Source organism: Zootermopsis nevadensis, unplaced genomic scaffold (genome assembly GCF_977971745.1).
Source record: "Zootermopsis nevadensis isolate Lab colony 2312 unplaced genomic scaffold, Znev_1.0 Znev_ptg000004l, whole genome shotgun sequence".
NCBI lineage: Eukaryota > Metazoa > Arthropoda > Insecta > Blattodea > Termopsidae > Zootermopsis > Zootermopsis nevadensis.
The window spans coordinates 3,918,255-3,945,245 of record NW_028259136.1 but is presented as its reverse complement, the minus strand read 5'-3'; the positions used below and the strand labels follow the sequence as shown (position 1 = coordinate 3,945,245).

The 26,991-nt window shown below is 37.2% G+C and overlaps 3 protein-coding genes and 1 long non-coding RNA gene across 16 annotated transcripts in view; 1 reads left to right on the top strand and 3 right to left on the bottom strand.

Moving 5' to 3' along the window:
- LOC110833271 (agrin) overlaps nucleotides 1-13,506 on the bottom strand; it is a 62,817-nt gene extending 49,311 nt beyond the window's left edge. For 2 of the 3 annotated variants that reach the window (XM_022071107.2, XM_022071110.2), the window contains exons 1-2: nucleotides 13,357-13,506; nucleotides 8,611-8,800 (exon numbers count right to left, since the gene is read on the bottom strand). Coding sequence is in view for 1 of the 3 variants with exons in the window: in XM_022071109.2 (XP_021926801.1) it covers nucleotides 13,357-13,366 (10 nt within the window). In the remaining 2 variants the exon portion in view is untranslated. The remainder of the gene's footprint in view (nucleotides 1-8,610; nucleotides 8,801-13,356) is intronic. The other variant, XM_022071109.2, reaches the window with a different exon arrangement.
- A 224-nt stretch (nucleotides 13,507-13,730) lies between these two features.
- Nucleotides 13,731-15,279, top strand: LOC147874821 (uncharacterized). The gene is made up of 2 exons (XR_015533659.1): nucleotides 13,731-14,047; nucleotides 14,700-15,279. It is a non-coding gene; the product is annotated as an uncharacterized LOC147874821 (long non-coding RNA).
- Nse1 (SMC5-SMC6 complex component Non-SMC element 1) lies at nucleotides 15,271-18,496 on the bottom strand. Of its 4 annotated transcripts, none has more exons than XM_022071116.2 (5): nucleotides 18,185-18,496; nucleotides 17,541-17,712; nucleotides 16,385-16,580; nucleotides 15,877-15,990; nucleotides 15,271-15,522 (listed from the first exon to the last, which is right to left on the bottom strand). In XM_022071116.2, exons 2-5 carry the CDS (start codon nucleotides 17,669-17,671, stop codon nucleotides 15,340-15,342), a joined length of 624 nt encoding a protein of 207 aa, XP_021926808.1. In that variant the 5' UTR covers nucleotides 17,672-17,712; nucleotides 18,185-18,496; the 3' UTR covers nucleotides 15,271-15,339. The 4 variants fall into 4 exon arrangements, with proteins under 4 accessions (XP_021926808.1, XP_021926805.1, XP_021926807.1 ...); XM_022071113.2 differs by having other exon boundaries at nucleotides 18,206-18,493; XM_022071115.2 differs by having other exon boundaries at nucleotides 18,073-18,196.
- A 1,314-nt stretch (nucleotides 18,497-19,810) lies between these two features.
- Nucleotides 19,811-26,991, bottom strand: part of Dyb (Dystrobrevin) — a 35,382-nt gene continuing 28,201 nt past the window's right edge. For 6 of the 8 annotated variants that reach the window (XM_022071087.2, XM_087342907.1, XM_087342908.1 and 3 more), the window contains 2 exons: nucleotides 26,535-26,588; nucleotides 19,811-26,212 (listed from right to left, as the gene is read on the bottom strand). In XM_022071087.2, coding sequence (XP_021926779.1) covers nucleotides 26,072-26,212; nucleotides 26,535-26,588 — 195 coding nt within the window. In that variant the 3' untranslated portion in view covers nucleotides 19,811-26,071. Of the gene's footprint in view, nucleotides 26,238-26,534; nucleotides 26,589-26,991 lie in introns of all 8 variants that reach the window. The other 2 variants (XM_022071088.2, XM_022071089.2) reach the window with 2 other exon arrangements.

The window sequence follows — 26,991 nt, the reverse complement described above, 5'->3', positions numbered from 1 at the left end:
TTTGCACCAATATGATGTACTTCGTATCATATCCACAGCGTTGTTCTTATCAGAGTTATAATTTATTTAACTCGGGGCCTAATTGTGACTCATCCTTTGTATAACGTATTGTTAGTACATGTTCCTGGAACACCTAAAAGGCCCTAGAATCTAGGTTACACTAATAATTTCGAAACACTGAAAATACCTGAAACTCAAAGGATATCAGCCCTGAATGCTGCAGACAGCCTGTATCACAAATTATAATACACTATTTTCAAGCGCAGTTTTTAAGTTTTAAGAACAATAAGAGTGGTTTGTGACACTGACAGACCTGGCGAAATATGCGAATAAAAGGTTGAAAGTGACGAGGAACCAAAGATAAGACAGCTTTAAAGCAAGAAACATAAATAAAGGCGAAAAAACAGAATAAAATAATTTGATCAAAGACTCTCTGTTTATGATTTTGATCTGACTCCCGCGTGTTCCAAGGTCAGTTAAACAAAAAAGACTTCCGAAGACAAAATAATCAGGATTAAACAGGACATTATTAAGAACGACACGTGTCCTTCCATTCATATAATCAACGGGTTGTCGGCGTCTTGGTTGATTTAAAAGTAGCCGCGGGTCAGATAAAATCTACTCGAACCGAAATTTGTCCATCTCATGCGAAGCCACGGACTGGAATAATGTGTTATGAACGAAGTGGGTCATCGGAAGTCAAAGAGATTTTCTTCTTCAAGAAAGTCTCTCTGTCAGAGCTTGTGAAGTGTGAGGCGCGCTCCACTTCTAAAGCTACACATTACCTCTCCTCTCGTAAAAATCGCGCAGTCGTGAACCACTGGCGAGATAAATTTTGTGGTCCCAAAAGGTCAGAACATGCAAACCTTAATAATAATCTAAATCAGAAATGTCGAATAGATAGTATCTATATGAAACTAATAATGAAATTAAATAGAAAATGTCGATGTTGGTATTCTGAGTTGAAACACCGCGTGGACTTGTAAGTAGATATCAACGTTTCGGAGGAACTACTGTCTACATCTTCAGCCCTGAATTTCGAGGCAGTATGTTCTTTCGAAACGTCGGACACTATCCACAATTCCACAAGTCATTATAACACAGAAGACCAATATGGACATCATCACTGCCATGAGAACCTCAAATTTCATAAAGAGAAAATTTACTCACATAAAATTTAAGCTTGTGAGTCGAGTTAGTTCTTATACAAGATTGACAATGCTCAATATAATATTCATATAATAAATTAACCATCTTCAGAATACTTTAGAAGATCATTAGAAGCGTGGCGCTCGGAAGCTGTGAGTCTGGGAACATGGACGCATATTTACGATCGGAGACGCATCTAATACGACTCGCTCTGTATTATGATGATAAGGACGTGGACTGAATATTGTAGGCGGAAGAGAACACTCCATAGCACTCACTTCAACTTGATCAAAATACAAAGACCTACATTTAACTGCGAAGAAAGAACTCGGAGACGTGTGAATAAATAAGATCTCGGCGCAGTTAATTCAATCATCCAGAGCTACAAGAGAAACGATTAAAATCATAACAGGCCTATGTACCTCAAGAGGTGTAAAGTTTATTATTTTTATGAAGATGCTTATCTTCTGTGCCGTGAATTCTGGTAGACATTGGCCAACGTTTCAGTGCACCTTATTTCCCCCAGCATCGATCTGATAATGGAGGTAGGAAGCACCTTGGAAACGTCGGCCAATTTCTACGCGATTGCAAGGTTCCACAAGAAAGTTATCTTCAAGATGAAGATACGTACTATAACGATACGGCAACTTCTCAGGCACCTGTGTGTTGTGTGTACTATAAGCAAACGTTTTCAGGCGCTAAAGGACCCACCATTAACAGCAAAACCGATATAAATCAATGAACAAAAAACACATCACTTTTAAATATTTCATAACCTCAGGTACCTCATAAGTTTACAATACGAGCCATAAGTTTCTATGGTTACTTTTGAACAATATCGATTATACTAGTGATGCAGAGTCTGATGAAAATGAATCCAGATATTGTGGTACTCGGAGTAAACAACCTGAATAAAACCACGAAATAAATTTAGCCAAGCCAGCTGGTCGAGGTCTGAATAACGACACATATAATTCCCTCCAGACGGATTCAAATAAAAAGACCTTTAAATAGTCCACGACCGGCTCCTCCCAAATCCCTCCCAAAATCACTCTGTCGTAATTCTGCCGATACTATTTAAATTCCGCGGAAGCCAAGACCCGGTCTGGGTTGTAGTACACGTGATGATGAATATTTAACCTCCGGATGAATAACTTCGACTTTCTGGGACAATTCCGAAGTTACAGAAACCACGAGCACAAACTACGAATCTATACATCTTAGTACGCTTTTCAATTATTTTTGGACTTTTAAATGTCGTTCATAGAAGAATTAATTGCTTGATGCCGAGAAAAATGTAACTGTAGTGGCATACATGCTTATACGGGTCTTTGCATACAGAGTGTCAAAATAACCAATCAGTTTCGTTTTGAAAACCTTACCTTTTGAATCAACTAAATACAAAGGAGCCAACCTTGTGGAACGAAATGTAAACCACATGCTACAGATAGTTCACTCATGCATAATTGTCTGCAGTAACAATTTAATTTTACACTACATCAAAAGTCAACAGACTGTGGAAAAGATCAGATTATTCAACAAAAAATTTAAACTATGTACAATTAGTGTGTTACTTTTCCAGTTACAAAAATCGTGCATATTCAAAGCTAAAGAAAAGATCTGGACTAAGCATGTCTCTATATAGGTATATAACAATGGTAAGCTTTCGAAGGTCATCTCCGGCATAAAAGGTGCAGCTGCCAAGCACGTAGCCATACAAACGTGAGACTATATAGGCCTCTTCTTCATTGTTAAATACGGATAGACGACTGAAAATAGCTATTCCATTTCAAAGTCATTACGAAATACACAAGACCAGCATACATCGCCTCACAGAAAGCGTTGACGAAGCTCAGACAGTCTCCGTGCTCGATTTCAAACGTCTTACATATATCGAGATATCAGGAAGAAAAATCGATTCTAAAGATGGCGTGTTGCAGTCTCGATTAGTGGGTTTTTGGACTTTGTCCATCGTGTGGTATTCTAAAAAAGAGCTGATGACGAAGACTGATTCGGTTTTCGAAAATTGTTTTTTTTTTAGAATACCAGACGATGGACAAAGTCCAAAAACTCTGCAATCCAGATCATGAAGATGTTATGCGAAAACTAAACACGCCAAATGTTCGTTCTTCTGGTTAAATATAAAAACTGCTCGTCATATTATTCAGAGATACAACAGACGACTTTGTCTCCATTCCCCAAAAGACCCTACTTCATTTCCAGCTAAATGAATATGAACTAAACCTGAGTCCCAATGCAATACATGCGGTTTCTTGTTTATATGTTTATTTAACAACAATGTTTCAACTACTGAGGCACACAGCATTATGAGAAATCACACAATTAAGAATGGAAAGGGAATTCTGTGTTCTAGAACAGTGGTATTCAACCGAGGGTACGCGTAACCCCGGGGGTATGCGAAGACATTTGAGGGGGTACGTGAAATTTAAAAAAAAATTATGATAAACACTGAATAATCAGTAAGGTAATTTATTTAATTTATTTTAGATGTAAATTATATACTATGTATAACTTGAATTATACATCAACAACTTTCGGGCTTCAAAGTTGAAAAGAAATTATATCTGGGGGTACGCGAACAAAAAAGGTTGAATACCACTGTTATAGAACACTAACTAAACCTGTATTTTATTGAAGATGCTGATTAAAACCACGATTAAGTCAAAATAGAGTGTGTCATAATCGAGATAAGAACTAGGCTACTGCAAAGTACCTAGAGGAGTACTGTTAATTGCATCGAGAAATTCGGTTTAAAATAAGCGATGTCAAGAAAGAAAGTAGGCCTACGTAGGACTGACACATTATACATCATTACAGAATGCAGGAGGTGCGAACCAGTTGTATAATACAACCTACTTGCTTGGAAATGAAGGCACCTGGACTTAGTGGAACAGTCTTTCAGATACACTCAATAAATCTTCCAATTGCATTTATATTCTACTTGGAAATGCAACGACAGAATTACTCTTATGATCGACTGACCTATAAATGAATCCTTTCGACAAAAGATGACGTCACACACTAGACTGTGGTTTGTCATGGTTACCATTCAAAAGCAAGAAGCGGTACTTGACAGTAAATGGGTATTGAAGGCACAATTGATATATCTGTTAATGCAACTCAGAGTAACATAAAGTGGCATTGAGGTTAAAGTGACAAAGATCTGAAATGATTTATTTCAGTAGTCACTCGAAAACACGTAGATTTGTACCATTTTACTTCCGTCGTTATAAGCGGGCTCCCGGTCACAGAGAAAAAAAATTCAGGTTGTCTGAAAAAGTCCTGGGGACAATATTTGGACAAAATATATACGAAATGCCATCGGAACGGAGTAAATTACAGAATCACGTGCTTCGCGATTTACATTCTTCATATAATATGATTAGGGTGATTAAATCAAAAAGGAAGATAAACGAAAAAAGTAACATTCGTGTGGCAAACAAGAAAGTGATACGAAATTTTGGCAGGAAATCCAAAAGAGAAGAGATCACATGAGACATTTAGGATTAGATGGGACGATATTCAAATTTATATTAGAAAAAGATTGTGAAGAAAACTAGACCAAATTTACTTGGGATAAGGCTCACTGTTAAGCTCATGAATATGACGAAAGCAGGATTATGTTTAGCACGTGAATAAACCTCAATGGTTCAAGAAAAGCCTGCTCTGCTACGAGCTGCACCTAGAAACATTACATTAGGAGGCGAGTGTCCAAGTTACGAGGGTCGCTCATTAAGTAATGCCCCACATTTTTTTCCTCAGAATATATTTATTCAAGATGGCTGAAATTTGGTGACAATATAAATCAATGTTTCCCTCACACATACTATTTTTCCACATAGTCCCCATCAACTTGTACGGCTTTACGCCATCGTGGAACAAGTGCGTGCATGCCTTGCCGGTACCAGCTCTTGTCCTGTGCACGTAGCCATGTCCTCACTGCTTGAATCACGCTCTCGTCATCTTCAAATCTTGTTCCGCGGATAGCATCTTTGAGTGGCCCAAAGAGATGAAAGTCGGAGGGTGGATGGGGCAGCACCGTCCAACCCAATTTGGTGATTTCTTCCCGGGTTCTCGGACTTGTGTGAGGGAGTGCATTGTCGTGCAGGAGCAAAATTTCTGCTGGATGCTTGTGAGGCCGAACTCGTCGGAAACGCTTCTTGAGGGTTTCAGGGTCCCGATGTACGCGTCTCGCACCTCTTGGCATTACATCCACAAGAATGAACCCATCACTGTCCCAAAAGACAGTCATCATGACTTTTCCGGCGGAGGGAGTTGTCTTGAATTTCTTCTTTCTCGGTGATTGAGGGTGAATCCACTCCATTGACTGCCTTTTTGTCTCCGGCTCAAAGTGGTGTATCCAGGTTTCGTCACCTGTAATGATCCCTCAGCATCAAAACGCTTCCAACAATTCAGAAGAAATTGTTTTCCTTTGAATCCTGCGGTCTGCTGTGAGACTTCGTGGAGCCCATCTTGCGCACACCTTCGAATATGCAAGAGCCCGGATAATTGCAATTACACTTCCATTGCTGACTGAAAGCTGTTGGGCCAATTGTCGAGTTGTGACGCGCCGATCCTCACGAATAATGGCATCCGCGCGGTTCAACATGTCTGGAGTGGTGGCTGTGGCAGGACGCCCAGAGCGCGGCAGATCATGGAGCTCGGTTTCTTCACTTCCTGAAGCTTTAACTCTCTTAGCCCAGCGACCAACGGTGCTCCTATCGACTGCACAGCTTCCATACACAGCACACAAACGTTTATGAATGTTCACCACAGTTTCTTTTTCAGCAAAAAAGAATTCAATTACAGCTCGTTGCTTGTAACGAGAGTCGTTCACAGACGCCATTTTAACAGTTCACTACAGCTCCGCCATCGGTTGGAATCATTTGAAACTCCGTACACGAACGCGAGAAACATCAAATCTCAAGCATGTAAAAGTACACTTTTCTATCTTCATTATTGGCTGAGAAAAAAAATGTGGGGCATTATTTAATGAGCGACCCTCGTAGAAATGCCTTTAGTACGAACTGCATAAGAAGGCAAGTGGCCCTCAAGATGAATTACTGACAAAGAAAATACCCAAATATGCACGCGAGGGATCGAACACCAGCCGTCCAGAACGGAACCAATTCATTTTTCGCTCTGTAATTTATTTTCCATTGCTAAAATGATGATAACCGACATTTCGAAAGTCAGTTACCTCCAAGCAGTTAGCAAACATGGCAACGTTTTATCGTAAAATAAAAATAATACGAATACCATTACAACTAAATCCAAATATTCATGTAAAAATAAAGAAGTCCTTTTAGCAGTTAATAAGAAGTCCACAACAGAAGCAAGGTTGCGAGGGTACAGCATTAAAACAACTAAAAAGCAATCCGCTTACCGCCACCGACAACCTAAGCAAGTCAGAAGTAGCCTAACCACATTTCAAGGTAGCATTAATTATCGTTCCGGTCTTGTGATTCCTCATTATTCGGTATTTGTACAAAACGTATAAAATAAACGCACAATAGAAAAGTGATATCAATCCGAACGACTCTCTGTATGCTTGTATGATTCATCACCGAAACCACACAATAAATGTTCTGTACTAAGAAAACTCAATTTTGGTTCTTAAGAATCCAAAATGTCCAATATTTTACGTTAAGATCAAACAGAACACAAGGAAAACGTCAGTAAATTCTACAACACTACACGGTGTTATAACCCGGAAGACAACCATCTTCGTATCTCGAAGTATTTAGACTGAGAGTTGCATTCTACGCTGAAGACGGCAGTACACATTCCCCACTTGTGGCATAAATTTTGTTTTTAGAGAAAATTATATTTATTTTCTACTTACATCTCGATTTTAATTATAGCGCCAACTCAGGCAGTGAAGGTTCGACAGTGCCCTTCCTTGCACTCACAATTTGGTTCGGAAATGTAAGTGCCCATACGAAAGCATCTGCTTTTCGTGCGAGTATATCGGCCACAAAATTTGTGTATCTTCCAGGTGCGTTCGCAAACAACAGTTTCAAGTGCCTACATCATTTATTATCCCATTCCGACAGTAGGAGTGAAATAATCTTCTCTAACTGAATGGAGTTTCGTGTTACTTAACTCTGAAGTACGAAGCTCAACAAAACAATATTTAGAAATTCAGTTCCTTCCTCAAAGAAAACACAACGCGTTTCCATTACAAAGATCAACCTTTTTCTGTTTACGGAAATAATAGGTGTTTATCCGGAGAATCAGACAAAGCCCACACACTCTCTGAACAAATTACTGAATTTTAAAGTGGGCGGTACATACCGCTTACCACGTGCTTTAAGGGAAAATTTTAGTTGTAATGAATAAAATCAGCCATATTAATTTCCTTTTAGTACGTTAAATAAATAAAATAAAGCAATCCTACTTATTAAAATATACAATACCCTACCTGTTGTTTAATGTGCGTGAGACAGCTGGTCTCTCAATGCAAAAGGGGAATATATTCGTAGACTGCCTATAATTGTACTGAAGGCTTTTTACTTCCGTTGCTGAAACATGTATTTAGGCCCTTAAATAACGCGAATCTTAAAACAAATTAAAATGAAACTCATGCATGTTAATACTAATATACTACATGTAGCTTAAACATAGTTTTATCAAAACTTATCGAAAGATAAATGGATACTTGCAAATGCTCAATTAGGCCCATTAAATAAAGTAGAGTGGCCCTTAAACAAATTTATGTTCATGAAAGTTATACATGACATTATTCGTCTAACAGAACTGTTAAAATCCGTCTAATTACCCAAATGATAAAGGTAGATTAGGTTCATTATTAATAGTCCCTTAAGTTAAGTGACACCTAAAGTGACACAAAGTCAAAACGAAGATCAGGTACGCCACACCAAATTTGATCAGAATCGATCAGAGAATTCTGATCCTACATGTAGACTTAATGTCGAATCTTTTGTTTGTATGTTTTTTTTTTCGAAAAACACGAAAACAAGCTATCACATATATTAGAATTAAATGGTGAAATCCTTCGTCAATGTGAGAAAGTTCCAAAATAACTTTCCGAGTCGTGTATTTGTTCCATATCCTTTCACGCAGATACGCTGGCTAAAAGCACACGCCAAAATAATGGACCCCGAATGCGTTCGGATGTTTCGAAGTCATCTCGTTCTTCCGTTATAGCTGGCTAATTATTTACATGCAGTACAAAGTCTAACAACTTCTGTGGTAAAATCTGACATAATAATAAAAAAAAGAAACTTTTAGACCACCGAAGTAGCTAATAATGAATGGGATACTTGATTTGAGGCCAGTAACGTGCGTGAGACAACAACAAACGAGGTCTGGGAAAACACATAAAACCCAATTCTCTTTACATTTTTTCATCTGTATAATTAGGATGCAGAAAGTACATATTAACAAATAAATAGGCTATATAATTTAGTACCCTACCTTGGCCATGTCACAGCTTAAGCGGTTATCGGCGCATAGCCACGGGTTCGGCGTCCCAGGGCAGGTGGGATTTGTAGGCGACGAAGTGGCACCGGCTAAGATTATCCTCAGAGTACTTCGGCTTCCATGTCAAACACGTCTCAAGTTGTTGACTGGGTGCCTCACTTCTTACCTAGCGTTTAAATGGACCCTGGATAAGGAATTTTATTTTTAGTGATTTATTACAGTACATAATTCTTATAAGTCTACAGATTCCACCATCAGAATGTTGCCCGAAATAATCTCAAAATTTCGTACCGACAATGCACACAGAAAATATTTTATATAAATTTTGTAATTATGTTTATTATCTACAATCAATCAGACTGTACAAGCCTAGTTCAATGGATAATCAATTAGGCACCAAAGGAAAAAATGAATACACGGCCAATTTCGAACGTACATTTGTTGTCTTGTTCCTGCATGATGGTCTCTTCTGGAAGCCTTATTACTAAACAGCTACAATGTCGCTCTCGCTTAAAAGATTTCTAAGACCGTCTTGGCGGTATTGTTATTAAAAAGAACATGTTTAGGCCTCCAGCAAAGGAGAACACAAGTTGTAATCACAAACACGTAAAGTTTCCTACGAAATTTACAGTGAAAACATCACGAGGCTAAAGTAGGCTACGAACCTTTTGTTTTGCGTGTAAAGAAGTGAGAAACATTCGGGAAACACACACATAAGAACACCGCAGGAGTCATTATGCGTAATACACGTCTGTCCTCTTTATTCTGCGGTTTGACCTTGCTTTATGGTTAGGTGGCCTGGTTCTTAAGATTACAACGTGGGACCGGTGGCCATCAGCCATTAGTTACGAAACGTCAATTTCTTTTTCGAGTACAGAAGGATTACATTTCAGCCTCAACCCTTTAGAACGGCGTTTCTCGAACTTTCTGTACCGCGTAACCCCTTCCAAAAATGTACTCAGATTTTGATTAAATATTATGTAGGCTAACGAAAATATGAAAGTTTTTTCCTTATTTTCTGTCCTCTGATACTTGAAACTCCGTAATATAAACTCCCTGGGTTGTTGCGCCGTGTAGTCTGGTAGATGTTTACCGACTACACGACGCAATAACCCAGAAGACAGCCATCAACATACTCGCCGCCGTGAGAACCTCAAATCCCTGGTAGCATAACCTGCAGGTCCAACACCGACAACACCAAAGCCTGCCATGAAACTAACATAGTGATAAAACTCGAAAAAATAGTAGAATTTACTTAACTCGTGGCCACCTTTGGCACAACTTGCCAACACCCAGGGCTCCGCTGACCCCTGGTTTAAAAACACGGCTTTAAAGCATTACAACTACTTCGTAACACTACGGCCCTTTTACAGGGCCTTGGCCTCCTTAACGAGTTTCTTCCATTCTGATCTATCTTCTGCCATCCTCTGCCTTTAAAGCATTTATTTTATTTAGTGTTCTGTCTGACGACAGGTCCATATGAACAGGATCCTTCCATCCTTTTCTCGGACTGGGACCTGTTCATATACGTTCTTGGCAGATGATCCAGAAGTGGTTTGCCATTGCCTTCTTCTGTGTGTGAATGGAGTAATTGTTGGGATGCCACGGAGGAAAACTCCGTGTTGCCTAGACCACGGCCTTGCCCAACACAAGTTATAAATTCGGGCACCGCCGGGAATCGAACCCGGGACCCCAGGATTACAAGGCCAGCGTTCTAACCGCTAGACCACCGTGGTGTTTTAAAGCATTAGTAGTGACTAAATGTACCACCTGGTCCAACATCCAGCAACTCTGCATTTTGTCCACACCGTGTACTGACGGGTTTCATATGATCCTCGGAATAAACAGCGATTAGTCCGCTAATAATTTGTCATGCTTGAAATTTATATTGCAAAGTCATCTTCATTTCCTGCATTGTGTTATCCTGTGCAAGTACAGGCCTTGCGACGGTCCGAACACCCTGAGTACGAGGACGAAGATGGTTCTCGAAACGTTGGCATTTTCTTCATTAAGCCACCGTACACGGCTGGTAGCCCGAGAAGAATTTATTATAGAAAGTCCCAGAATTTAAGTGGAGGGCCGATGAATATGTCAGTCCACGAACTAAGAAAGCAGGAGTGTTCGATTTTGGATATCGATTGATTACAACTGTGAGAACATTCCATCTACACTGCCATGCTGGTGCAACTACCACTGCTGAGTCATTTCTGTTTTCCGAAGGTTCATTTAGAGACCTCTAGAACTGAAGGAGGCAGCCCCTCTCCAGAGGCAAGCAATGAGAGACAAGCAGCCAGCGTGTTGCAGCGAGAGCCCCTCCGGCCAAACTCCACAGATGTTCAGCCATGGTCTTCGAATTATGATCTACACCTGGCGTGCCGAAAGTGATTATTTCCTGTCATTAAAGCCGAAAGAGCGTAAAATAAATCAATGCCAGTGGACATGACATACGCCTATGGTCATGCCATGTGCTGACTCGCGGAGAACCGGGTTCAATCCCTGGTGACCTCAAATGAGATTCGTGCTGAACGAAGTGGAGCTGAAACAGGATTTTCTCTGAGTTCGTCGGTTTTCATCTGCTAAACGTCATTCCACTACTGCTCCAAATTCACCTATCACTTCCCCACGAGGTATCCGATAGCCCTGACCTGAGTCCCAAGTTGGGGGCTTCGACTCTGAGCCGGCACTTGGCTCTTCTTGGAATAAAGGTGGTTTATATAAAGATGGAAAGAAAGAAAATCTCATGAGATTGTCACTAAGATTATTATTATCATCATCATCATCACTCTGCTTCGCATTCGGGAGTCCTTAGTTCAAATCTCGGTCTGCAGACCGAATATCTCAACAGAGTGTTTCGTGATTTCTCTGTCTGTCCAGAGAAATTACGGGTTACTACCTTAAATTTTAGATAATCATCACCTTTTTCACATCCTTTTCAATACCATCATTTTTAATCATCATACCGTTCACGTTTTATGACCTGAGTTAATCACGGCGTCGTTAAATATCTATAAATAAGTAATAACGGAAACAGGTGGCGTAAAAAGCAGATCGTACTGACGAAGTAAGCGGTCTTCTTTTATAATTATTTGTTTCCTTTGCGAATAATGTTGATTACAAAAGAAGGCCAGTCAATTCGGTCAGTTATTTACATACATCTCTTGACGGATGAATGCAGATCCTGATATGTATGTAGCTTCATCCAAACAGGTTCCGAATTTGGAACGATTTCTGTCTGAAGACGCAGATCTGTAGCCCAGAAACAGGTCAATAAAACAATTCGCGGAAATTAAGTTCCTCAATCGAGACACCAACTTGTCTCCAGTACGTGCCACGTTCTTCTTACAAATTTAGGTGCACGCTTTTGTCCGTCAGTCTTCTAATTCAAATGCAGACGACACTCTTTTACACACTAATATCATAGTCTTACCGCCACGGTGGTCTAGCGGTTAGAACGCTGGCCTTGTAATCCTGGGGTCTCGGGTTCGATTCCCGGCGGTGCCCGAATTTATAACTTGTGTTGGGCAAGGCCGTGGTCTAGGCAACACGGAGTTTTCCTCCGGGGGCTTCCCCGGTTTCTCCGTGGCATCCCAACAATTACTCCATTCACACACAGAAGAAGGCAATTGCAAACCACTTCTGGATCATCTGCCAAGAACGTATATGAACAGGTCCCAGTCCGAGAAAAGGATGGAAGGATCCTGTTCATATGGTCCTGTCGTCAGACAGGACACTAAATAATAATAATAATCATCATAGTCTTAATTACACTCCAAATGCATAACAGTTCACTGGAAACCTGGCAAAGTGTAATTTCGAATACCGAGAATAAGACAATAATAGAATCGATCATATGGAAATAGGCTCTTAATGGATAAATTGGATTCATCTAGCCCAGAATCGAGCCCAGTAGCGGATTTTGTTATAAGCGCTGTTGATCCTTCCCTATTCTAGAAGATTTTGTAGAGAAAGCGAGAGACAGAGGCGGTTAATTTATTGTATGTATTAGGCAGCAATTTTTTGTTCTCTCTGTAACGGATCTAATACAAATGGTTGGTTCGTACTTAATTGCAAACGCATATTAACAACACAACAGTTAGTACACACTTTATGTTCGAGGTACACACGTAAGAAGAGAAATGCATGAAAATGGGGGCAAAATATACACGTGCCGAGAAAGAATGCAGCAACAAACGACAGAGACGTATTGACCAGACACTAGACAGCGTTTAACAGTAATTTCGTTAGTAAGGCATTTATTTCTGTGTAGCCACCGAGTGTATAAAAAAGTTTGAAATACATTTCTGATATGGTAGGAACGTTTAGAGAACTTGTTCTGACTTGATTAAATTAATTCCTTTCTGGGGAAGGAATTATTTTGTGTACAGGAACTTTATGTGTTCCTTATACTAAATAAATAACACTGACTAGCTGAGCAACTATCAACTTATTAAAAAAACTCTGATCCACAGAAATTTTGTTACATAGCAAAAGAGACAAAGAAGACCATATCAAAGACAGAAAGTTCAATTCAGTATGCAGAAATGGAAGTCAGAACAGTCAGTATGACTAATGACTAATTCTGACTATAGACCTATTCTAATATCATAGTAGAAGGGGGGGCATACAGAATATATACTGAGCAGTGGCACTTCTAAGAGTTTTGCTGATGCCTACAATCTGTATGCAAAAACAGATGTAGAGTAGTGATACGAACTCATTATCATAATTTGAAAGTCTTACCTTCTCGCATATCCTATAACCTGGATACAAGCCCGGATTTTAAAATGGCGTCTTCGCACAGTTCGTTAATGTTGGTTGCTACTCGCCATAGATACTGTTCCGGCCAGCAGCAGACAACACCGTTCAGTGCAGTTCTACACACAGCCACCAGAGGGAAGCAATATCAACTGGGATTATGTTGGTATTTCTGCTGTAAAACAGGGTCACCAACTTAATTTCAATATTTGTTTCTACTACCTCGCTTATCCTATTGCCTGGATACGAAACCGAAATTCAAAATGGCGCTTTGTAGTTCGCAATACTGTAGGATACAAGTGACTGATATTAAGTTGGTGTTCCTGCTGTGAAACAGGGTCACCAACTTAATTTCAATATTTGGTTTGAATACCTCCTCGTATATCCTATTGCCTGGATACAAGACCGAAATTCAAAATGGCGCTTACCAAAGCGTATGTGTGTCAATCGTGGATATATGCTTTGTGACGTAGTTTACAATACTGCCAGAAGACGGCTGGACATTCTACATTATCAGCTGACTGCTAGCGCTACTGTCGCCAAATTCTGAACTACCTCAAGAGCAATTGCCGTGGCTCCTTCTCCCCACTTCCTCATCCCGCAAGTCAAAAGATTACTTCTAGAAGCGCCATTTTGAATATCGTTCTTGTATCCAGGCAATAGGATAAGCGAGGAGGTATGAGTACTAAATATTAAAATTAAATTGGCGACCCTGTTTCACAGCTGGAATACCAACATAATATCAGTCATTTGTTTCCTATAGTATTGACCTGTCATGGCTAAATTTTAAACTGTTTCTCACGCACGAGAAACAGGAAGGAAAACAAAACTGGAGATATTCTGCAACTGTCACTCTAGGACTATGAAACGACGAGATGCAATGATTACACACAGAGAAAAGGTCATCCCATCCCACAACTTTAGCCGTGAAATATACTCACTATTCATGAGAGTTTATGATCTACCTAAGACAAGATACCATTTTAGTGGGCATCTTGTGCAGTCCAACGTTACTAGCAATAGTATGTCAGAAAGAAAATTTACCAAAATACCTTCATATATAGAAACCCTACAGAAATAAGTTATCTGGTGACATTAAGCATGACATCCTATACAAACAGACGTTACTTCCATATACTTGCAGTATGTCAGCTTTAAAAAATATTTTTAAACTATGATGCAAACTATCAATCTATAAAGGCATGATCTGGTTTAAAGGGAGGCACTTTTAAAAGTGTATATGGCAATTAATCCCATGAAATTGAGCTAAAAAGCATGAGTTGTAGCCAAATCTTGTAGCTTTGTGTTGAACAAAAACATTTATGTAGTATTTCAGGCTTTCACAGAGGTGAGTCTAGAGATGGCCGTCTTCTGGGCTGTTGGTGCCGCGTAGTCTTATCTTAGCAAAGAAACAAGAATTTCCTGCTGAGAGCAAGTAGTGACAAATCTTACGAAATGCCTTCTGAATCAAAACCACCATGTCTACTTTGCTGACTTCACTGTTCTTTTTTTCTCTCCTGAATGAACTGTATAATTGCTGACTACTTGTGGAACTACAAGAATCAATACAAAAAACTATTCCTTTATAAGCAGGTATAATACATTTGCTCTTCTACGAAAAGTTCTAATTGCTTTACTACACTAGTTACATTCCTTAAGTTTGATTTACATTTTTAGAAATCTGATTAATAACTATGCGAGAGCCAGACAACACAACGGTTAAAGGTTAGGAACCAAAATGTCTACATGTTTTTGAATATAAAGAAAAGATGGGAGATATTTTGTGCGTAAAACACTTTACATAATGTTCATGCAATTATCTTTAAAAATTAGACATTTTTGTACGTATTTCATTCATACATGTAAATACTTTTAAATGCTTCTGTAACAAGACTCAAATAAGTTTTATATGTTGTACATTTATTTCAAATCACAAATTCCTTTTCTTGCATGCCATGTTACAGCGAATTAACCATGAGATGTAGGTGTGCTGAAATCATCTTCAGTGTGCAGAGAAGTATTTTCAACAGCCGCCAGTATATTTGGCTGATCTGCACTGCAGGCGGGACAAGTGTTTCTATTTGCCCCTTCGGTGTATAGACGAGCACAATGCAAATGCAACAATGCAAAACATTTGTCACACCTGTAACCCTAAACACAAATGCAGGGTTCGTCAATTAGTTATAAAAAACAATGGATTAGAGATGCTTTCCAAGTTTAATGTTACAGAACACACCATCATTCGCAACTTCAATCAAATGATAAGTTGTTGAAACACACAGCAAACAACAGATAGTATAATCATGTCCCTGAGTATGTGCTGCCAGGAAGAAGAAAAAGAAAAAAATCAAGAATTAGATGGATGGAGGGAATCCAAGAAACGTTTACACAAACTGGTACAGCTGACATTAAATTACAGAGTAATCCTGTATTTCCAGCATGTTTATTTTTGTGACCACAACCAATCCAAAATGTACTGTATATGATCTGACCAATGGTACTTACCTGTATGACAAGATGTTTGCAGAGGCAACAGATATTGACAGAATCTTCATAGGCTGTAGTTAGGAGGGGTTCTAACTCCACAATGCTCAGGAGACTTAGGTAGACTTTCCCATTCTGTACAGCAAACATGAAAGAAATTTGACCTTTCTTGACACACCAAAGATAGAATTATCATGTAAGATTTGAGGTTTTCACAGAGGTGAGTATGAAGATTTCTGTCTTCTGGGTTGTTGCGCTGTGTAGCCCTGATGACGGAGGCAGTATGACCTCTGAAATGTTGGTTAACATCGACCAGACTACACAGTGCAACAATCCAGAAGACAGAAATCTTCATAGAATTATCAGTTGTCTACTTGGCTATGTCAAATAGGTCATTGTTGCGCTAATGCAATCTGACACCATGTTCCAGTGCTGGAACAACAGTTCCAATGTCCCTGATCTTGCAGTTATATATCTTGCATATAATCAGTGATGCACAGAAAACAGAATAAAATATGAAGACATGAACCTTCTGAGACAGCCACAGATCTTCGCAGAACTTCTCAATAAGTGCTTCAATGTCAGATTTAGTCATGTTCCCTGGTAAAGAGGAATTCAAATTGAGACACACTGTAGATGACACATGGCCATTTTCAGAACTCACAATCTCAAAAAGAACTTTCTTAAAAAATTCCAGTTCTACTGCAGAATACTTGGTATACTTCCTGTTTTACAAAGAGAAAAAATAATTAACAAGAGACAATATACTTAGAGAATATACAAACAATGTAAACTTCATCAATGACAAGGCATTTGTAATTGTCTCATTATTTATCTAGATGCCAAGAGCAATCATAAAATTATGGAACTGATTTTATTGTATGCCATTAAGATACTAAGGAACAATAAACTAGAGATGTTACTGAAAATTATCAGACTTCACCCCAGCTTAAGGAAAGTTGCTGTCACACACCGAGAGAACAACTCCTCGTGCAGCAAAATTCAAAGTTATCTGAATGTTCTCAAACATCTCTATCAACTGTTTACTTAGTACTATTCATAAGGGATGTCCTGTGTCCAAATCTTTGCCTGGAGACTAACTATTCTATGAATTTTCATAGTTTTCCTCAGACAAATGTCAGAACAGTACCTTAAATTGGGCCATGACCACTTCCTTCCATATACTTTCCAATTCATTATTCAGTAACCATCCTGTCATTCAACACTTCCTATTTCCACAGTGAGATCAACTGTCTCATTAATAAGACGCATTACATTTCCACTTATGTGTATTCCTCACTAATTGAAACTGCATTTTATTCACAAGTATTGTGGTCTTCCAGGTTATGTTGCCACGTAGACCTGCTGGTGATAACCAGCATTTTGGAGGAACACATCATGCCCTTCCTCTAAAAATAGAATAGAATAGAATTTGTTTATACTCCACAGATCCTTCATCCTCCAAAGATGTAGAACATGTTGTAACACAAATACTTGTTTCTAATACAAATTTAAATTTCATAGTTATGTAAGGTGGAAAGTGAAGGCTATAGGCACCTCCTGAAATAATGTATGTCATAATAACCCAAAAAACCATAATGCAAATCATCACTGCCATGGAAACTCTAACAACTGCAGGAACAGCTACTGTCATATCAGATACAGATAACAATTACACAAATTACCCTGTAATATTATTTTCCACTGTGCTGATAAAAAGATAACATTTTTCACTTGTAATTTCATCTTGTGCACATTGGATCTCCATATTGAATCTCTTGATGACTCTGTTGATAAGTGAGACTGCCTGTTCCATTTCTCTATGGTGAGAATTTGCTGCATTTTCTTCATTCACAGCTAAACAAAACAACAAAGCCACTATGCATGGACAGAATATCAAAGTTATGCTCTTTGTGCTTTCAACATGGTGACTCTGTATTCAATAACATTATTGATTGCAAGCCATGCAATATTTAAATAAAATTCTAACATTTAAACAAGAAGCTTCGTTTTCATCGTCGATAGGTTAGAACGGTTTAGCAACTGCAAATAAAAATGTTACTTCATTGAGGAATTTAACAAAGTCGAACTAAAATAACAGCGTTCAAATTCAATAAATTTATGAGGTGAATCCATAAATTATAAAAGAATGGCCAATTTCGACTTCAAGCATTACACTCAAATCTACGTGCTACTGTTGCTTCGTACTACCTTAACCTTTATATCCACAGAAAGGATTCGTTCTTGTAGGTTTATGTGCTTGGCATTACTTAAAACTTATTAGAAGAACATGTAGGTTTCGACTAAGATGTTTACATACAATGCTTACGAATAATCTAACATGTCTTACACTGCTGTATCTTGCAGAACACATCGAAAGCTTCGTCATACAGAATCATGCGGCGTCTCATTAATATTTGTAAAAAACGTCTGTGTGTGTCCACGTAATCTAATGGAACAAGCGACATACTTGTAGAACTAGATTTTAAAGCAAGATCAGGTTAAGTCAGTATTTACATATTCGTAAAACGTCAAATTTCATTAGTATCAATGCACACACTTCCACTTCTTTGTCTGTACCACATGTAGTGAATGTCTCTTGCCACAGAATATTGTACACAATTTTAAGCAAACGTACGGAAAAGCCTGTGCTGCCATCTGTTGTAGACTGATATGGCCACCGGTTGTTAATGGGAAAGGCCGGTCTTGCCAAGGAAGCCATGGGATCGGCACTGCAGTCATGGGTCAATTCAGCATCTGGTCCAGGCTCGATGTATATACTATGTGGGCTGGCCTAGTCTGGCCATGCAATATTCTAGACACATAACGAGGTGTTCATTAACTGTAGCACTCAGCCCAGTCTACAGCTAAGTCAGCCCACTGAATTGTAGGTTCAGTAAAACATAACAAAAGGAATGTCAGGAAGAATTTGCAACAGTATATCAAATATGACTGAATACCAGAGTAAAAGACCACAGAGAAACATCACAGTTTGCTCACTTTGGTTGGAGGTTGATGTATTAAACTCCTTTACTATGCCATTTAAATTCATTCTATCTTGTAAGATTTGAGGTTTTCACAGCAGTGAGTATGAAGATTTCTGTCTTCTGGGTTGTTGCACTGTGTAGTCTGGTCGATGTTAACCAACGTTTCAGAGGTCATACTGCCTCCGTCATCGCCCTGATGACCTCTGAAACGTTGGTTAACATCGACCAGACTACACAGCGCAACAACCCAGAAGACGGAAATCCTCATTCTATCTTGACGCTCTCATGATAGTCAACTTAAATGTCCTTTATATACAATATTTTAGAATCTTAAGGGAAAGACCGAACATTTTACTATGCTCTACTGCATTAGCTGCAGCAAAAAGGTTAATATGTCACGTGCATGTGTTACTTAGTAATAATGAATTGGTCATGACCATTTTCATTCTACTGCCTACATATTCTGGGATAAGTTCTAAAAATCTTGCCAGGATGAGTCTTCCTGCTCAGATATGAATCAGGTACCCAGGTCTCATGAACACACGTAAACTATATTAAAACTGTGCCATCATATTTGGTATTCTACTATTGGCATGAGCAGCTGCATTAATAGCCTGAAGACAACTGTCTTCTGGGTTGCTGTGCCACGTAGTCTGGTAGACATTTACCAGTGTTTCAGAGGTGCCTCCATCATAGGTCAATTTATTCTTATGATGGAGGCAGCAAGCACTTCTTAAACATCAGTAAATGTCTACCACACTGCCTTGAGAACCTGAAATCTCACAAATAGCCTTGACAGAATAAAATCCTGGGTTTGAATGGAGAAAATAATTTTCATTAATCCACTGAGGAACTCTATCCTTATCACTATTCTCATGGGGCAGTATGACCTGCAAATACAAATAAATTATTTGAAATGAAATCCAAAGTACTGGACAAAGGCAGTGTGATTACAACAAATGCCACAGTTGAGAATAAGACTGTTGTGGTATTTATAGGCAATCAAGTTACAGGAAGCTTGGAAATACAGTACATACATATTTACATTGTAACAAACATGCATTTATAATTGTATACAGTATATACACACACACACGCATATATATATATATGTTCTCATGTAACAAGAATGAAGTCTGTGTGTTATAATTTCTCTAGTAATGCACCTACAATTGTGATAAATGCAAACCAGAAATCACATAATGAGACTTATGCTTAACTTAATTTCTATTATTTTGGATGTAATAAAGCTGCAATAAGAATGTATCAAATGTAGAAAAACAAGTAGGGATAGAATGATAAATGAACATATAAAGAAGTCTGAACACAAAATCTGTTAACAGAGTTAGAAGCGAATTGAATACAGCAATTTAGTCATGTGAAAAGAATGGATATAATTACAATACTGATGAAGGCATTAGAGTTAAAATTTAAAGGAAAGAGACCTACGCCACTACCCTTTTGGAAGGATGGTATCAACTACATAGAGCCGTTCAGAACATCATATTTTCAACTAACTGCAACTCAGTTCAATGTATAGTTTCCTTCCTTTAGCTTCCTGTCTAATGTCTCAAGAGAACACTTCTGAAGATTTTGAAAACCATGGCAATCAGACAGTGCTTGGTAAATTGTAATATAAAGACGCCAGTCTTCTGGGATGTACCACTGTATATTTTGATTGGTACTCACTGATGTTTCTGAGGAGCTTAATATCTACATGACCCTGATGATGGAGGTAATAAGCTCCTCTGAAACACTTGTCATTAGTATCTACCAGACTACACAGTGCTACACCCCATAAGACAGCCACCTTTACACTCACTGCCATGAAAATCTCATATTTTAACATATAACAGTTTCCCTTCTGCCAACAGTTTCATAAAATTAATAATAAAACGTATGGCATACATGGCAAAAACTTTTATTCAAGTTTAAAACACATCTTTCTTGGATCCCCCTCCCCCCAAGTTTTAAAGTAACTCAATGCAAATCCCCATAAAGAGCATAGTTACATGTTTTATATGCATTTTTAAAAACCTATTACATATTACGAGTGTGAATATTTCAGACCTTAACATTGTTCTACATTAAAATGTCACTGATATATATATATAGTAATGCAGTATTTCACATGGCAAATATCAACTGAGGGACAGCTACACTATTTACATTAATATGAAATTAAAATGATACAGGACTAAATAATATACACAAATGAAATCAAACATAACTTCACTTCCACTGCACATAAGGAGGGAGATAAATGATATAAATCAATCTTCTTTGAACTGGTATGTGAGTTGTAACACACTATATATTCACTTAGGGAAATATTTCTTGCAGGGTGAGTCATTAAATACCAGAACTTAATTTAGTTTCCAATGAATCATAATGCTTTGAAAGAGAAGTGTTTAGTGCAAACACACACAGCTCAAAAGATTCAAAATTTTTGTTTTGTTTGCTATCTTACTGAACAAACAGTGCTGGGTGTTTTGACAAAGAAATACTACAAAATCAATCATAATGTGTGTGAAACAACCCCAATTTAGTTTAAAATCACTTTTATCCAATTTTTCCTCATTTCTCAGTAATTTAGAAATGGAATCTTACATTATAATTAAAGTTCGAAATTTCAGCCTCATTATCAGCACTCCAAAAATCGGTACAAAAGAAATGACGTTAAAAGGTATAAAGAAGCAAAGTGGCACCATTAAGTGAAAATTAGTTCAATTATATGAAAATGAGGTGTTCAGGAAAATATACCATTCATCACTGTATCAATGGTACTTTTTAAGAACTGAGTTTTCATTTTCAGTGTTACGAAAAGATAGTAACAGACAAAAGAAGATAGACTAAACATAATGCCATTTTGGAAGTGCTCTTATGGCCAGGGCTATATTCCATTAACAGGATAATTGCTGAATTAATCTCCACAACATTCTGGGTGTAGTCTTCACAGTGACAAAGGCTTATAAACCATAACTGATACACACATTGCAAAATAAACCTACATTCCAATTCCAATCAATATCATCAATATGATATGCAATATACATTGTGCATCATAAATCCAGAGCATAGTCATAAACATTTATACACTAATTATTATTAATATACAATGAGAAACTTTTTAGGCAAACATACACAATGAAAATATGAGAAATGTAAGAGCATTTCCCAAAACAAGAACTCTAAGAAAATTGAAAGAATTGAATACTAGATATTTTCTTCCCACTGAACTTTCTCAAAGAAGCAACAAATAACAATGAATCAATTTCTTTCTGAGAAAGTTAAATGTGCGAATGAAATTTCTGGTTCTTCATTGAGATAAATATTTTAGTTGTCCGTCAAATAAAGAAAACATACACAAAGAAATAAAGTAAGAAAGAATGGAAAATACAAATATGTGAAGGAATAGACAAGCAATCTGTTGCCATTCGATTATGTGGTCCTTGGTTCTCATTTTTGCAAATACCCATTTTTTACTTGGCTGCATTAATTGTCACAAACTTCTAAATATGAAAAACAGGCTATATATATATATATATATATATATATATATATATATATATATATATATATATATATATATATATATATTACTACTCATCACCTCACTGCAATTTGAACATTACTTAATTAAAAGAGGGATTTGTGATGGGAAATGCTGTGTTACAAGGCCATTTCTCTCATTTATCCTACTCTCCTTCTTTCACCTGCCACAGAAATCAGAAGGCCTTTCTTTTACATATATATATATATAAAGAATCCAGGCCTTATAAGGAATCACAACACTCTGCATTATTTTCAACTTATCTAAATTCTTTAACACCATCAAGTTAAATTATATGGGAACTTAATTCTGTTGGTGCACTTGATGCCAAGAGATGTTAATTTTTAATCTCTGTGATGTGTCCAATCTAATAACCATACAATGGAGGATTTCACAGTAGTCAGGTCTGCTTTACCACGATTCACTTTTATGTACTATGAATAATTCAGCTTTAGGTTACCAAATACAGTTTTATGTTGGCTTACAACTAATAGTTATTCTAATTTTCTAGATTACAAGTGTTCAGTTGCTTTATGGTTCAGTGATGTCCATCATCCTTGAATGAATTAAAATTACTTTGTCCAGAAACAGTGAAAACAAAGACTGAGAGCTAGCTTTACTGTGTTCATTATGTAACTGTTTTATGTACTTAAAATATTTACATATTTATGCATCAAAATGTTCAGTTTGATTTATATATATTTCAGTTACTTCTATAATGTCTACAGAAATAATAAGTTCTCCTTTAATTTGGAAACCACTTTAACATCGCAGCCTGAAACCTGACCCATCATAAAACTGGGGTGAGTATACCAATGAAAGTATAATGTTTCTAGCCATCAACTACACATGGAGAATTCAGTGGCCTTCTAATAATAATACAGAAACTGACCAATCCCATTAAGATCAAAGTGGGAGGGTGTATATACAATGTTACAAACATAACACTTCACATGGACGTATATTGTCAGAGGCATTCTCTGGGCGGTGCAGACAGTAAGTTGAACGGTGAATTAACAAATATTTTCTTGTACAACCTATAACTGCTAGTACAGTACATTCCTGATTAAATGTGTGTTGATTCATTGGTTTCCAATTAAGTGTGAACCTGTGAACCAGCCTTTCCTAAATCTTTCAAACATCCCATAATACAGTTCTGCCAGGTTGTTTAATGGCATCCTTAACATTCTCAAGTTATTGTAGATAGTTGATACAGTGACTTAAAGTGAGAGATAAAGATGTAACCTCCCTGCCCTATGGTCTCAAACTCTGCATCTGTAACTGATGAACATGAATACAAACTCAGTAATATCCACTTTTTGACTATTGTCCTTGATATTCTTGACCCTGAAAATTACACTGTGTAATACATTTATTTAAAAACTGCCACTGTATATTGATTTTGAGGCTGCTAAAGTTTCCCAAAAATTCAAAAATAATCTGTGAGTTTCCCCATTTAAACTCAGTATTCTCCAACAGAGTCACCAGGTTTATAATGCAGATAAACATATAAGATCTCCCCATTAGGAGTCTGTTTTATGCACATACATAAAACATTTTCTCTTTTCTAAATATACGTATGTTATGAAAAACTGTCATTGAAGCGGATACACATTATCTAAGTCAAATACACAATTTTGTAATGGTTAAACAACACCTTCCTAAACTTTGATTCATACTCTACTGGTATAATATTTTCTTCTTTTTATAAGGATGCCTCTGTGTACTGCACGGCAAGTAGAACCCTCCTTTTCTACTATGTTTTATCTTATTCCAAGGTAAATAACCTGATCCCAAGATAAAAATTGCAGAAGAAAGGAAACCAATTTAAATCACTCATACATTTAAAAACAGTAACAGTAATAAAAATATATCTAAAAAAGCAAGTTATTAAATGACAGACTCATTTAAATTATGTGGAATGTTCTAGAATGGAATGCTTTGTTATCACTGGCATTCACTGCCACAGGTTGACGTGTGTCATCGACATGTGATATTTGCCCTATTTAATATCTTTCTTATTCAGACTTAAAAACTGCTGCGAATAAGACATTGACTGATGCACATTACACTGAATGTTAAAATTTTATTTCTGAACTACACACAAGAAAGTCGCTGTAAGTACTCTAAATGTGTTCTTCTACACACAACTATGTTTTCAGAAGGCCATGGTAGCAGCAGATTATCCATTTTCATAGCAGGTTTTACTTCCTGAGTTCTGTTTAAAAATCCTCTTTGAACAAACTGTTTATAATGCTTCATTATGCAATGGATTTATTAAGAAAAAACATTATATTGAAACATTTCTATACAAATAATAACATGTTCATTTCTTTTATTAAACACAAATGTATGTGTTAAAATTATTTAGTAAGGCTATCTGCGCACATTTAATTTTCTTCTTTTAGTTTTCAGTACTAGTGTAATTTACTAGCAGTTTATAAAACCATGAGCTGTCATACTTAAGAATCAACCTTCCACTTTTAAGATGGATGTCTTCTAGATTCTTGTGCTATGTAGTCTGGCAGAAGTCCACCGATGTTTCAGAAGTGCTTGTTGCCCTGAAGAAGGAGGCAGCAAGCACCTCTGAAATGTCACTAATGTTTACATTACAATCCAGAAGGCAGCCTTCTTCAACAAATCTTTTATTATAAATTTGTTTTTATTGCATTTCATATTTTTTTATGGAAACCATCCATATTTATAAACTGTATCATTTTTTATTACTTTGGTCTGAAAGGAATTAACAGACTTTAAAATTCAAAAGGTATATACTTTCTTCAGATATCAGGTGAAACTAAAACTTAAAATAAAAAAGTGATTATTTATGATGTTACCTTAGAGTAAGAGCCCAAAAACGCTAACCTGGCAAGAGGAAATAAAATGATTGAGGTTTCAAAAAGGTTCTTTTGTAATGGAAAGGTTTTACCCGACTACCAGATCATTTTTCCACAATTCTGTGGAAAAAAGTTGTTTTGGCTGAGTATTTATCAATAAATTATCAAGCCCATTCCTTCCTTTCATATGACTTGCAAATTAATTTATTTACATATTATAGCTTCATGTGCAGCATAAACACATATAACTATAATAATTATTTGCCCTGAATGCTTAATTGTTAAAATACTATTAATGCCTATATTTGACCGAAATGACAACTACAAAAATTTTCAGTAAGGATAGTTGATCCTGACTGATAACTACAAATTACACTGCAATGAATGAGAAATACAATAAAGAATATGAATAAAGAATTGGTATAAATGTGTACAGAAAGCAGTAATGTCCCATGGAATTAACACATAATGTGCCTGGCAGGAGAATATAAAAGTGAGTCATGATAATCTGTTTCTCAGCTAAATTTTGAAAAAAGGGACATGCTGAAATTATACAAATATACTGCCTGATAACCAAGAGTGCTAAGCACTGCACTGTGATGTTCAGTCCAAAATACAAGTCAGATGAGACATCACACAGCAAACATGCTCAGTATGCGAAAAGAAAGACTCAACATTGATGTACAAAATTAGTTCAATACGTCTCTCTCTTCTGGTTATCAAACTTGGTCTGTTGCAATGTATGAAGCAATACAAAGTAGTTCAGCAGAGCCTGCTATATTTTTGCTACCCTTACTGCATCCCCCTTGCCACCAGTGGGGGCAACTGTGCACTGTATTCTATCGGTTTACCCATCTCTTCATGGCCTCCTCCCAATCTGTGGCACCTCCTTCATCATCATCAGTTGTCCGGACGTAAGAATCTTCATCATCTTTGTAGCTGTCCTCATCTGTGAGCCCACTCACTCGTTGTCTCATGGACTGAAAGACAGCCGACACTGTCAATCTGATTAATGTAAGTGTCAGATCGAGAGTGATAATGTGAGTGTGTGTGTGTGTGTGTGTGTGTGTGATGCTATTGCAGTGAAAAGAGTTGGAGGTCCTGAGGTCCTAACGTAAACATTACTAATAACTATATTTAAATAACTACAGAACTAAGGATACCTGGAAATTGCTAATGACTCAAGTTCACTATTAGGAAATACAGAGTTAATATCTCTGTTCCATTTTTAAATTCATTTTTGAGGACTACAATCGAACAACTGTTTAATTAAAGAGCAAGAAAAATGTTAAGAGAACTTACATGTGCTTGATGGTCATACAGCTCTGCCTCATCGACTGCTTTGCCATCTGCACCCTATGTAAAATTAAACAAAATAAAATATCTTAAAATTAAAAAAGTAAAAAGTAAAACTGTCCCACTACATCCTATGTAAGCATTTGGGGGGAGAGAAGGTATAGCTCCTACTTAATCTTGATGTCAGCACTAAATGGGGGTGAGTGCAATAATTAATTTTTAATTAATTCCAGTCTTTCTGCAAGATGAAAGTATTTACAGGAAAGAAGGTGGTACAAGTATGTTCTAGAACTTGTCTTACTTTGACATATCCATTGCAAACCTCTCTAATAGGCTGAAATGTAAGAAACACAAAGTTGAAAAACAAACTGTTTGATGTAAGAATTCATATACTAATATATTATTCCATTTAATATTTTTTGGAATGTATACAGTAGATTATGATTATTTGGGCCATCAGTTA